Below are 13,879 nucleotides of genomic sequence, written 5' to 3'. Positions count from 1 at the left end.
TATCAGCACCTTCATTACCTTGTGTAGTGCTGGAGGTTGAGTTATCAGATGAATCCCCAGTACCCTCAATGTTTTCTTTGTTCTCTGCCTTCTTTTTCAGTGTGCGGCATTTTGAGGGCAGCAGAGGGAGGCGACTCTGACACGACGTGGATGTAGAGGCAGCAGCATTGCGCCCCAGTTCCTCAGCAACCTCTGTAATATGATCAACAGTGCAGTTATTTGTTTTTTTTACAAAGACCAACAAAAAGCATATTCACTGCTTTCAGCAAAGATCTATACAAAGCTGTCAGGCTTACACTAACAGATAGGGCGTTATTCACTTACGTAATGCTTCAAGTTTAGGGCGTTTTCACACTGCCCTTCTGCAGCGCAGTGTACCCTCATTTTTTGTGTGGATTAGCTGCAACTTGCCATAGACTTCTATCATGTACCGCAGTTTTGGTGCACTTTCTGAAAGCACACCTAAAGTCCCCCCATGCAGGACTTTTGGTGCACTTTCAGAAAACGCACCAAAACTGTGGGATATAATAGAAATTCGATGAGAAAAAAATAAATAAATCGCAGCTAACCCACATGAAAACCTCGGTATTGCGCAGCGGCCAAAGCACAGAGAACCAGTGTGAAGTCGCCCTTAAAGGATCACTAAAGGAAAACATTTTTTTTTATGAAATGACTGTTTACAGGGTATAGAGACATAACAGTTAACCGATTCCTTTTAAAAATGCTTAAAAATAGATAAAAAATCAATCATATAATGTGCCTGTAGTTTCACTTTCGTTTTTAAACTGGTTTCATGTTTATGTGAAGTAAAGAGACACACAGAACAAAAACAAACAAATCCAGGGCAGTGTTTTGTTTTTAAAATTAATCTGATTGGTTCTGTTAAGTTTTAGACACACAGTAATGACAGCTTAGACCATCGTGAAAAGCTCCCAGTACTGTGGTTATAAGGAGCTAGACAACCAGGAAGTGTGGAGATCACAGCAGTTTTACAGCAACATCAAAGCAAAAACGAGCAATGAGGACATGAAACCAGTACTGCAGTAAGGTAAAGGAAGCTATTTAGCTAAAAAAAAAAATCCTTTAGTGACCCTTTAAGGTTAAAAATATATAATCAAACATTATTAGTGTAAAACAGGAACAAGAAACCAATATTAGTCACTTACCTTCATTAATATTGGAATCATGAAACATGGTCTCAAAAGCTTGGTGTGTCTCTGCAAAAGAGGGCCTATCAGCCGGATTCCACTGCCAGCCTTAAGGAGTCAAACAAGAGAAAAAACGGGTTAAAGTGGCAGGGGAAAAATAAAATAAAAAAATCAAGTAATGCATCACTCAGTACTGTGAAGTCATCTTCACAATGACTACTTGAACATTGGACAATCATAAGCCAAAAACTTGCTGTACAAACCAAAGCTAGGCTGCTTTTTTGACACATCAAATACTCATTTAGATTCAGGGACTCTTTTTTATTATTTATTTTTATTTTCCTGTAATTGTGTAATTAGGATGGAAAGGACACATTCAGTAAATTATCAATAGTTGAATCTGATGTAAATCTTACTTGGATTCATTCAATTTAACCAACTTTATTAAATTAAAGCAGTAGTAGATGGTCCATTTTTTGGGCCCCTGCAGGCTTATGCCATAATCTGCTAGTATGCACTGCATACTAGCAGATTATGACAGGCTTCCCTTTTAAATTGAGCCCTCTAGCGCTGAGCTGTAACCGCTCCCGATGCTATCCTCTTTACCTGGGTCCACACTCTCCAGCCATTTGAATGGCTGGGGTGGGATGACATCACTACCATTCATCCACACAGGCGTCATGATCACGGCATGGCGCTCACTGCATTCATGGTACACGGAGTCTGCCGTGAACACAGCGCGCACTGGACATGTACAGCGACATCAACTGGAGCTGTTGTGGCTCAACGCGATTGGCACTGCGCTGATTAGCCATTCACCTCTGCAGCTAGGGGTTCGGATCCCGGTCTCGGCTACATGTGAATTGAGTTTGGTGGTCTCAGCCCGGCTCCCGGTGGGTGTGCTATGCGAGGTAAGCCTGCGCTTAGTACACCCACCCCCCTCCCACAAAAACCACCACACTTACACGCACTCGAAATTGGGTTAACATGCACGCACTTTGACCACGCGGTCTCTAAAAAAGAGAGGCAAAGGACTAACGGGGCTGGTTGAGCGGGCAAATCCTCTAACTCCCTTATAGGGAGTCCCTCTGCCCCGTTGGGCTTCAAAGCGGAGCAGGTAGGGCGGGATGTGTGGGAGGACCCCCTCACACACCCGCTATTGCCACCTGGGGCATGGAGAAAGGTGGCAGATTGCCTCTGGGGGAGGCCTGCCTACTCCCAACTCCTGCAGTCCGGCTCCTCTCTCGAGTACACGCACAAAATACACTAAAAAAAAAAAAAACTGGAGCTGTTGTGAGAAATCTCCCAAACAGCATGTGTTTAGGAGATATTCACAGTACTTACAGGTAAGACTTATTATAAGCTTATCTGTAGGTATAAGTTTTAAATTACAGTTTACTACCACTTTAAGCTGGCCATAGATTGACTAAAACTTCAATCCGTTTGCCTCCCCCCCATTGACGGGAACTGATAGTTAGATCGACTTCTGCCGACAGGACATGTAGGAAAACATCTGTTGATCAGCAGACACTAACAATCAGCTGCAGCCGCTGATCAGTGTATTGCGACAGTCTTTCGAACTACAATGTCCAGCAGGGGATTTTCCTCCATCCACCTTGCTTGCGTGGATGCAAGAATATGTCCATTATTTTTTTTTATACAGCCCTCCAGGTGAAAGTGTATCAACATTTACTGAAGACAATACAAAGGATATACTCACACGCTCTCATCAGCTCATAGACCTTTGGAGGACAACCCTCTGGCTGTTCCATGCGGTAACCTTTCTCCAGCAAGTCATATACCTGAGAAAGATCAATGCCAGGGTAAGGAGACATGCCATAGGTGGCAATCTCCCAGAGTAGAACTCCAAATGCTGCAGAAAACACAAGCGAGTCGTTCAATTACGTTAGGTTTTTGGGGTTGTATTCGAGATGTAGTTTACAATGACATTGCTATAGCATGAAGTCATCTAAGGTAACTAGACTTTGGAGGCTTAGACATTGTGAGACAAGGAAATATTAAATATGCAGTTTTCCCATCAAGAGTATATTGGGACTAGTAAAAATCAAGGCACACGGTAGTTTGATCTATTAACTCTTCTATCCATATATATCCTCGTTTATTTCTGCTTTTTTCAGAGTGGTCCGCAAAATCAGAATATACAAGAAGTTAGGAAAGGTAATCTACCCAAGCTTTGTTTCTTACCCCAGACATCTGACTTTATAGAGAAAGTGTTGTATGCTAAAGACTCTGGAGCAGTCCATTTTATGGGGAACTTGGCACCAGCATGTGCTGTGTATGTGTCTCCTGTCATGAGCCGAGAGAGCCCAAAATCCGCCACCTTCACTACATGATTCTCGCCCACAAGACAGTTCCTTGCTGCAAGATCCCTAAAGAAAGAAATAGAGAAATATTTCATTTACACAAAAGGAAAAGGAATTTAACCCCTTGAAGACTAAGCCTTTATCTAAAACTTGTTACTTACAAGTTAAAATCAGTATTGTTTGTAAAAAAAAAATTACTTCAAACCCCCAAACATTATATATATATATATATATATATATATATATATATATATATATATATATATATATATATATATATCACACTATTTGCGCAGCGGTCTTTCAAATGCAATTTTTTGGGGAAAAATACACTCTCATGAATAATAAAAAAACAAACAAAATTTGCCCAATTTTTTTGTATAATGTGAATGATGATGTTACATAGATACCAAACATTTCATGCTTCAATATTGCGCACACTTGTGGAATAACGTCAAAACTACAGTACTTAAAAAATCTCCATAGGCAACGTTTTCAAAAAATTTAACGGTTACCAGTTTAAAATGACAGGGAAGGTCTTGTGCTAGACTTACTGCTCTTGCTTCAATGATTGCGGCATTACCTCACATGTGTGGTTTGAACAATGTTTACATTTTTGCGGGCACAACATACATATGCATTCGCATCTGCACATGAGCAGAGGGATGGGGCGCTTTAAATTTTTTCTTTTTTTTTCTTTCGATTGGCTGACTGCAGTAAAAACCAAGATAAAAAACCTGCCTTTACAACCCCTTTAAAAAGGAAATAAGCCCCGATGGGTTTTACTTCCTCTTTTGTTCCCTGCAAAGTAAAAGCATTGCAAACTAGCCCATAAGTGCTACTTACCTGCCACCAAGGCCCTCAATGTCCCTGCTGGTGGCCGCATCCATCTTCACCCCTCTTTCTTCCAGGGCCATGGACTACAGCTCTGACTGACCGGAGTCGCGTGACGTCACTGTAAAGTGTGGGACGATCACGGCTCGGGCCCTTTAGAAACGGCACGCTCGTCCCCTTCTTCAGCGCAAGCGTATATGGTAAATATCTCCTAAATCATGCAGGTTTAGCAGATATTTCCAGTACCTACAGGTAAGCACTATTGTAGGCTTACCTGTAGGTAAAAGTGGTGTGTACGGGTTTACAACCACTTTAAAAGCATTCAAAACGCCAAATTTAGCGGTTTTGAAAAGTGACTTATTTTAAAATGTGGCACCTTTAAGGCAAGACATCGCTTCCAGGTTACGAGACCCGATCAAAGCCAATTCCAGCTTTGTTTAGGTCTCCGGCCAGCCAATGAATGTGTGGGCTGGTCGCTCGGGCGTGTGTGTGTGTGGGGGGGAATCCCCAACCCACTGCTTGTAATAACAGGCGAGCGGCCAATTAGTCACATATTACAAGAAAGCTGACTGTCGGCTCTAAAAAAAAACATGATACCGGGGTGATGCCTGCATCACCCCGGTACAACCACTTGAAGCAGAAGGCTGTATATACGTTTTACATTGGCATGAAAGGGTTAAATCCACAAAAAAAACCCCACAACAAACCCATCCCTAGCTGCACCCTGAAGATACAATCAACATGCATTTACTATAAATAGGGACAAAGGGCCAGATCCAGACGAAGTACGCCGGCGTATCTACTGATACGCCGGTGTACTTTCAAATTTCCTGCGTCGTATCGTTGTTTTGAATCCTCAAAACAAGATACGACGGCTTCTGGGTTAGATCCGACAGGTGTACGTCTTCGTACGCCTTCGGATCTAAGATGCAATACTTCGGCGTCCGCTGGGTGGCGTTTTCCGTGTTGGGTATGCAAATTAGCGATTTACGACGATCCACGAACGTACGCGCGGCCGTCGCATTTTCTAACGTCATCTGTAGTCGGCTTTTTCCGGCGTATAGTTAAAGCTGGTATTTTTCGGCGTATACATAGACTTGCCATGTTAAGTATGGCCGTCGTTCCCGCGTCGAAATTTGAAAATTTTTTTTTTTTTTGCGCAAGTCGTCCGTGAATAGGGATGGACGTAACTCACGTCTAAGTTAAAAAAAATTATGTCATTGAGCGCAAAGCACGGCGGGAAATTTCCTGACGACGCATGCGCATTTCATTCGGCGCGGGGACGCGCTTCATTTAAATGAAACCCGCCCCCAACCCGCCCAATTTCAAATCCGCCGCCAGAAATACACTACGCCGCGAAATCGCTGAGGATTCGAAAATGCGCCAGGTAAGGTACGGCGGCGTAGTGTATCTCTGATACGCTGCGCCATTCTACATGTATGTGGATCTGGCCCAATGAGTGCAAAACTAGTACCCAGCAGAATATTGCATGCAGCTCACCGGTGTATGAAGTTTTTTCGTTCCAGATACTCCATGGCAGAGGAGATCTGTGTGGCCATGTAAAGCAGAACTACAGCAGTCACCTCCTCCCGGTTACACTCTCGGAGATAGTCCAGCAGGTTCCCATAGTACATGTACTCTGTAACAATGTAAAATGGGGGCTCCAGTGTGCAGACACCTGAAAAAATAAAAGAATTGCTCTAAAAAGGAGGGAAAGCATACTAAACACAAATTAATAGCAGGCAATCAAATGCAAAGAACATGGGGTGCTTTCTATACCAACCTAGGAGTTGGACAAGGTTGGGATGTTTGATCTCTTTCATCACTGCAGCCTCCTTAAGAAATTCTTCGACCTCCATTGTATCTTCCTGAAAAATAATAATAATAATAATAATAATAATAATAATATACCAAGAATCGAAGAGTGCTCCATTATTTACATTCCAAATTGCAGAGCAATACTTTACCTATTTACACAACAGATGATTTACTTAACAATTTTTTTTTTTTATTTAATAACAGAAAAATGCCCTTTAATTGAATCACCATATCGGGACGCTCTGATATGTAAACAGCTCTCATGGCTGAAACCCGTGCCGTCCTCCAAGCCTCACTACTGGGCCATCACAAAAGAGCCCGCTATCTTGGTACCAGTGGAGTGTTCAAACAATTTCAGGTACGCTTTGACAGCATTAATGTTCTGGGTCGCCAATTTGCGGAGTTAATGTATGAAGAAGATAGACCCATGACTTGCACCTTCATAAACCAACTATGGCAGCTTCAATATTTTTTTATCATCTCAACAGGTATCTTGATCCTCTCCAGCCAAACATGAAAGTTTTCCATTGCGACTTGCTCACAGGACGCTTTCTATTTTCTGTGCGATTCATTTTTTTCTAACCAGGCTGCTCACTATGTAAATTCCTGGAGGTGAAGATATTATCCTCTGCAAGAAGCCTGAAAAAAAGGCAAGCGAGCGTGTTCCCTAGATCTACCATTGTCCTCCCATCAAACCTTCCAACAGATTTGATCACAACCAATGATTGCATAAGAGAAGACTGCACAGTACACATCCCCATGACAAAAGTGACCCAAAAAAGTGCCAACTAGACCACTGCGAGTACGGGCAGGGACAGGGAGCATGCTCTAACTTTAAGCTGCAGCAATGTCAAAGAGCCATAAGCCGCACATCATGAAGCAGACCTATGTGCATGGACGGCAGCTTCAGCCTGGACTCCAGGCCATACCCCCAAGATATTTTTCTCAACCCCTCTGAGCATAATACTGGGGATTAAGCCCCAGGATTAGGCTCCAAGGGCCGAAGCGAAAAGCGTTGGGGGTGTGGCCTGGCTGGAGTCTGGGCCAAGGCTGCCCTTCATCTCACTCCATGCACATGGGGGTCTGCTTAATGATGTGCGGCTTATGGATCTTTTCCTTTGACCCATGACAAAAGACTTCAGTTCCACTAAAAAAGCCTTGTGAATTGTGCTGGATTTTTATAAATATCAGTAGAGTAAATTGAGAGGTCTGTTTAGCTGGTCACACATTTTTTTCCCCATTCAGCCTGTAGGCTAAAAAAAAAGAAAAAAAAAAAGAAAAAGAAAAAAACAGTTTGACCAACAATTCCACAATTAAAGGACGTTAAGCAACAGGCAGCAGATAGGGCCACCCACAGAGCAAACAATTAAATAGATAAACCACGCTGCTAAAACCAACAAGTGTGGCATATTAACTTAGTACAATACTATGGGGGCAACACTAAGAGAAACTCCTTTGGGGACACATACCGGAGATACTGACAGGCACCGGGCTGGATGGGAAGAGAGGAATCGCTCCCGATATTGATGAACACTCCGTGCAAAACATTGTATACAGGACTCTGAATCCACCGACCAATTCCAGCAGACGTATTATCTCTCATGAATGGTGGTACATAATAAGGAGGATTTGAAGGCTGAATACCGGGAACGCAGGGGTGCTGCATGTTATTGAGGGTTATTAGACCCCTAGAAGCAATGTGACCCGACTAGAAATAGTAGGTCAAAATATTCTGGATAGTGCAAGTCCATATGGGATTATTGGGTACACCCTTTGTCATAAAAGTCTGGCACCGGTCTCATTGTGTATAGGAGTGCAAGGACTTCTATTTGTTGACTGATCACAGAAGACCCTGCCACACAGCGGCACCAACGGAACTTTTTATGTTTGTGATTATCACAGTTTTGGATCGGTTTTTATTTATATATTATATCATAGTATTGTACGAAGTTTGCACACCACAATTGTTGGTTTTAGCAGCATGGATTATTTGCTGGTTCATGTGTATAGCAAACACACTTAAAAAAACTTCAGAAGTCACAAAAGGGTTCACATATTTTTTTATAATTTCTAGAAATTATAATGCATCTTGGACAAAGGATAGCTATTTTATTTTATTTTTGCTTGGCGTTACTTCTACATGAGGCATTTGCCATAACTGCTCTTTAAGATGATCCACCATTTCTCATTCCTACACGTTTTAGAAAAAACACAATTTTTGTTAGCTGTGTAGCTTAAAAACATTAACACTGCATAAATGTTTTAGAACCACATTAAAAAATATTCACTATTTAAGAAAATTAAGTAAAATAAATTTACATGTATGCTTTTCAAAACTCCTGTTTAATCCTTCAGTCGAAGAGAGAGAATGCAGGTACAAGAATACGTATTAACACAAGCTGCACTACAGAGGGCGCTATGACCAAGAGAACTATGTGTTACACAAACCCATATACAGCAGTTATAAAAAGTCTACACACCCCTGTTAAAATGTCAGGTTTCTGTGATGTAAAAAAATGAGACAAAGATGAATCATTTGAAAACTTTTTCCACCTTTAATGCGACCTATAAACTGTACAAATCAATTGAAGAACAAACTGACATCTTTTAGGGCCCCCCCTAAAAGATGTCAGTTGGTTCTTCAATTGAGTTGTACAGTGGGGGTGGGGGTAATAAAAAAATAAATAAAAATAATGTGGTTGCATAAGTGTGCACACCCTCTTATAACTGGGGATGTAGCCGTGTACCACCCAAAAATTTTCCGTTGTCACATTTGACACCTTTCAGGTGGGAGGGGGGGCAAATACCTGTGTAATACAGGATTTTGCTCCCACTTCTGGGCATAAATACCCGAGCCACCCATGGGTATCTACGCCTCGTCCACCCACCCACTACCACGGTCTTCTGGGAGATGCACAGGTCCCAGAAGGCAGCAAGGACCAGTGGGAACGCACAGCATGAGTCGCGCATGCGCAGTAGGGAACCAGGAAGTGAAGCCACAAGGCTTCACTTCCCGATTCCCTTACTGAAGATGGCAGCACCTCCACCCGAGAGCCAAGGGAGAGATGCAGTATTTGCAGCTGCAGTATTTGTAGCTGCTGACTTTTAAAGAAAAAAAAAAACAGCGGAGCTCCGCTTTAAGCAATCACATTCAAGCTCATGTTAAATAGGAGTCCGTACACACCTGCCATCATTTAAAGTGCCTCAGATTAACCCCAAATTAATGTCATCTGTTCTAGTAGGTCTTTCCTGACATTTTCTTAGTCACATCCTACAGCAAAAACCATGGTCCGCAAAGAGCTTCCAAAGCATCAGAGGGATCTCATTGTTAAAAGGTATCAGTCAGAAAAAGGGTACAAAATTTTTTCCAAGGCATTAGATATACCATGGAACACAGTAAAGACAGTCATCATCAAAAGGAGAAAATATGGCACAAGTGTGACATTACCAAGAACTGGACGTCCCTACAAAATTAATGAAAAGAAAACTGGTCAGGGAGCTGCAGGAATATCTGGCAATTATTGGCTGTGTGGTACAACAATCTCCCGTATTCTTCATATGCCTGGGCTATGGGGTAGAGTGGCAAGACGGAAGCTTTTTCTTAAGAAAAACATCCAAGTCTGGCTAAAATTTGCGAAAACACATCTGAAGTCTCCCAAAAGCATGTGGGAAAATGCATTATGGTCTGATGAAACCAAGGTTGAACTTTTTAGCCATAATTCCAAAAGATATGTTTGGTACAAAAACAACACTGCACATCACCAAAAGAACACCATACCCACAGTGAAGCATGGTGGTGGCAGCATCATGCTTTGGGCTGTTTTTCTTTAGCTGGAACGGGGGCCTTAGTCAAGGTAGAGGGAATTATTGACATTTCCAAATACCAGTCAATATTGGCACACAACCTTTAGGCTTCTGCTAGTAAGCTGAACATGAAGAGGAACTTCATCTTTCAGCATGACAATGACCCAAAACATATATCCAAACCAACAAAAAAAAAAGGCTTCACCAAAAGATTAAAGTGGATGTAAACCCCCAATTTTTTTTTTATGTCACAATGTAGAGAAATCGATTTCCTATCTTCTGTGCCCAGTCTTGCCACACAGAGTTAATCCAGCGCTGAGCAATCCTCTTTTTATTGTTCAGTGAAATAAAACAGACTTCCAGATAAAGACCAAAGTCCTTGCTTGAGTGACAGGTTATTTACATATCTCATGCACTAGCTTGCAGACAAGCACAGCTTCTGTAAAGTGCACAATTCACATCCCCCTCCCCTCTCCTCTCCCATTCAGCTCTCCCAGGATTGGCTGTCTTTCCTGTGTTTTGATTAAATGTTTTCAAAATATGGGATGATCTACAGTTCAGTGTAAACAGCCATCAGAATATACATAGACAAGAAGCTGTGCTTGTCTGCAAGCTAGTGCACGAGATATGTAAATAACCTGTCACTCAAGCAAGGACTTTGTTCTTTATCTGGAAGTCTGTTTTATTTCACTGAACAATAAAAAAAGAGGATTGCTCAGCGCTGGATAAATTCTGTGTGGCAAGACTGGGCACAGATGATAGGAAATCGTATTCTCTACACTGTGACATAAAAAAAAATGGAATGGCCCAGCCAGAGAACAGACCTTAATCCGATTAAAAATCTGTGGGGCGATCTGAAGAGGGCTGTGCACAGGAGATGCTCTCACAATCTGACAGATTTGGAGTGTTTTTGCAAAGAAGAGTGGCCAAATAATGCCAAGTCAAGATGTGCCATGCTGATAGACTCACCCAAAAAGACTGAGTGCTGTAATAAAATAAAAAGGTGCTTCAACAAAATATTAGTTTAAGAGCCGGTTCACACTGGGGCGACTTGCGATCCGACTTCATGTCGCCTCAAGTCGTCCCAAGTCGCGCTGTAGAGAAAAACAATGGAAGTGAATGGGAGCGGTGTTAATACACACGACTCAAGGCGATCCGACTTCAGAAAAGGTTCCTGTACTACTTCAATCCGACTTGTAGGCGATTTGTACCCATTGATTTCAATGGAAGTCGCCTCCAAGTCTGATCACTGTCTTAACTGAAGCGACTTTCCAGGAAGATAACATACATTTCTCAGGCAAACCTCTCCCTCCCCCTCCCCTAGAGCTGATTGTTGTTTGATTGGCCACTGGAAAGTCTCCTGTCCTGGAGACGACTTCAAGTCGTGTTGTAAATCGCCCCAGATCGCCCTGTGGTTCATGCTCAAGTCGTGTCGCCCTAGTGTGAACCGACTCTAAGGGTGTGCACACTTACGCAACCATGTTATTTTAGTTTTATATTTTTACTTCCGTCCACCTAAAAGATTTCAGTTGTTGTTCAACTGAGTTGTACAGTTTATAGGTCACATTAAAAAGGTGGAAACATTTCTGAAATGATTTATCTTTGTCATCACGGAAACCTGACATTTTAAACAGGGGTGTGTAGACTTTTTATATCCACTGTATCATCCTGGGTAGGAAATATAAAAGAGGTCAGAAATATATTCTATATGAGAGCAATTTTGATTTTCATACTGCAATGTATCCACTGGATGTTGACATTACACAGTTCTGGTTGCCTTACCTTGAGTGTTTTTACAGCGACAGTGAGATTGTATTTCTTCCAAACCCCGACATAAACTTCTCCATACTGTCCCCCTCCCAATTTGTGCTTCATGGTGATGTCCGTGCGCTCCATCTCCCACTTGTCATGGATGGGGGAGACTCCGTAAACGGTGGGCTTGTTGCACTTGGGTGCCGGGTAGTGTAGGATAGTGACAAGGCCATCAGCCACAGTGGAGTGATGGTGAACCAGCTCAGCCAGTGTGTTGAAACGACTTTCGGCTGTGACATAGACCTGGAGGACAGGGTCAAAAAAAGTCAATGTAATGTCTACACTGATTTCTTTCTACATAGACAGGAAAAATCTATATCTAGTAAACATGTCTGCGTTTGAAATGTTACTATAAATGCTTATGGCGGTTATTCAATGCATAACTAAATACTACATAATAAAAATATATAAATGGCGTTACAAATATAGAAATTGTACACAATATTTTCACTTTGTTAGAAATGGGCCAGCCCAGTCTGTGCAACCGGGCACTTTAAAGAGCCTGTTATGCCAATTAAGGACAAAGTGATAGTTTCTCTTTAACCACTTGCCTACAGGGCACTTTCACCCCCTTCCTGCCCAAGCCATTTTTCAGCTTTCAGCGCTGTCGCATTTTGAATGACAATTGCGCGGTAATGCAACGCTGTACCCAAATGAAATTTTAATATTTTTTTCCCCCACAAATAGAGCTTTCTTTTGGTGGTATTTAATCAACTCTGCGTTTTTTTTTTTTGTGCTATAAACAAAAAAGAGGGACAAGTTTAAAAAAAAAACACAATATTTTTAGCTTTTTGCTATAATAAATATCCATTTTTTTTTCTATTCAAATTTTTTCTCAGTTTAGGCCGATACGTATTCTTCTACATATTTTTGGTAAACAAAATTGCAATAAGCGTATATTTAAATATTGAATATTAAAAGTTATAGGGTCTACAAAATGGGGGATAGATTTATAGCATTTTTATTATTATTATTATTTTTTTTACTAGTAATGGCGGCGATCAGCGATTTTTATCGTGACTGCGATATTACGGCGGACACATCGGACTCTTGACACATTTTTGGGACCATCTACATTTATACAGTGATCCCTGCTATAAAAATGCATTGATTACTGTATAAATGTGACTGGCAGGGAAGGGGTTAACACTAGGAGGAGATCAAGGGGTTAATGTATTCCCTAAGGAGTGATTCTTACTGTGGGGGGAGGGGAGTGACTGGGGGAGGTGACCGATGGTTGTCCCTATGTACAAGGGACACACCATCGGTCCCCTCTCCCTGATAGGACGTGGATCTGTGTGTTTACACACACAGATCCACGGTCCTGCTCAGCTACTAGGCAATCGCGAGTGCCCGGCGGCCATCGCGGCTGCCGGGCACGTGCATCGGGTGCCCAGTGATGCGGCGGGTGCGTGCCCCCTAGTGGCTTTAAAGGGGCACGACATCATATGACGTCCACCCAGAACAATAGGGTCTGCCTCCCGCCGTAGATCGCCGTGGATACTGCAGCGATCTTTTGCCAGAAGTGGGGGCAAATACCTGTATTAGACAGGAATCTGCTCCCCCGTGAAAAGAATCCGGACAGTGGAAGTTACATTTTTGGGTGGAATTCTGCTTTAAAAAACGAGCCTTGCTGCCTCACTGATAACCATATTTTCCAAACCACCGTGTTTGCCGGTCGGAGCTGGAAGTACCAACACTGTGTAAGCTCTGTGTCAGAGCATACACAGGGTTAACTTCCTTTTGGCCTGGCAAAATCCCTAGAAATGTCACATTCTCCTCAATACCCAAAATAAGTATCATTGGGTGGAGGCGTCTTCTTACAAGACTATTCTAAAGATTCTCTTTAAGCAACATATAACCAACATATAACTGCCATAGCTTGTAGACGCTATAACTTCTGTGCAAACCAATCAATATACACTTATTGGTTTTTTTGCTTATCAAAAATATGTAGCAGAATACATATTGGCGTAAATTTATGAAGAAATTTGATTTCAATTCTTATATTGGATGTGTTTTTTAGCAGAAAGTATAAAAAATGCTTTTCTAAATTGTTAGCTTTTTTGTTTATGGCGGGGGAAGCCAGTGATTACTGCTAGCAGCTATACCACTCGCTAGCAATAATTGTATGTGATA

The 13,879-nt window shown here is 42.0% G+C and overlaps 1 protein-coding gene across 3 annotated transcripts in view; it reads right to left on the bottom strand.

Moving 5' to 3' along the window:
* Positions 1-13,879, bottom strand: part of ABL2 (ABL proto-oncogene 2, non-receptor tyrosine kinase) — a 92,692-nt gene that overhangs the window by 2,390 nt on the left and 76,423 nt on the right. For all 3 annotated transcript variants that reach the window (XM_040360333.1, XM_040360334.1, XM_040360335.1), the window contains exons 4-10: positions 11,711-11,983; positions 6,090-6,174; positions 5,807-5,984; positions 3,354-3,538; positions 2,869-3,021; positions 1,167-1,256; positions 19-192 (exon numbers count right to left, since the gene is read on the bottom strand). In XM_040360333.1, the coding sequence (XP_040216267.1) occupies positions 19-192; positions 1,167-1,256; positions 2,869-3,021; positions 3,354-3,538; positions 5,807-5,984; positions 6,090-6,174; positions 11,711-11,983 (1,138 nt within the window). The remainder of the gene's footprint in view (positions 1-18; positions 193-1,166; positions 1,257-2,868; positions 3,022-3,353; positions 3,539-5,806; positions 5,985-6,089; positions 6,175-11,710; positions 11,984-13,879) is intronic.

This window comes from Rana temporaria, chromosome 7 (assembly GCF_905171775.1).
Source record: "Rana temporaria chromosome 7, aRanTem1.1, whole genome shotgun sequence".
NCBI lineage: Eukaryota > Metazoa > Chordata > Amphibia > Anura > Ranidae > Rana > Rana temporaria.
The sequence above is the reverse complement of the archived record's forward strand: the minus strand, read 5'-3'. Positions and strand labels throughout refer to the sequence as shown.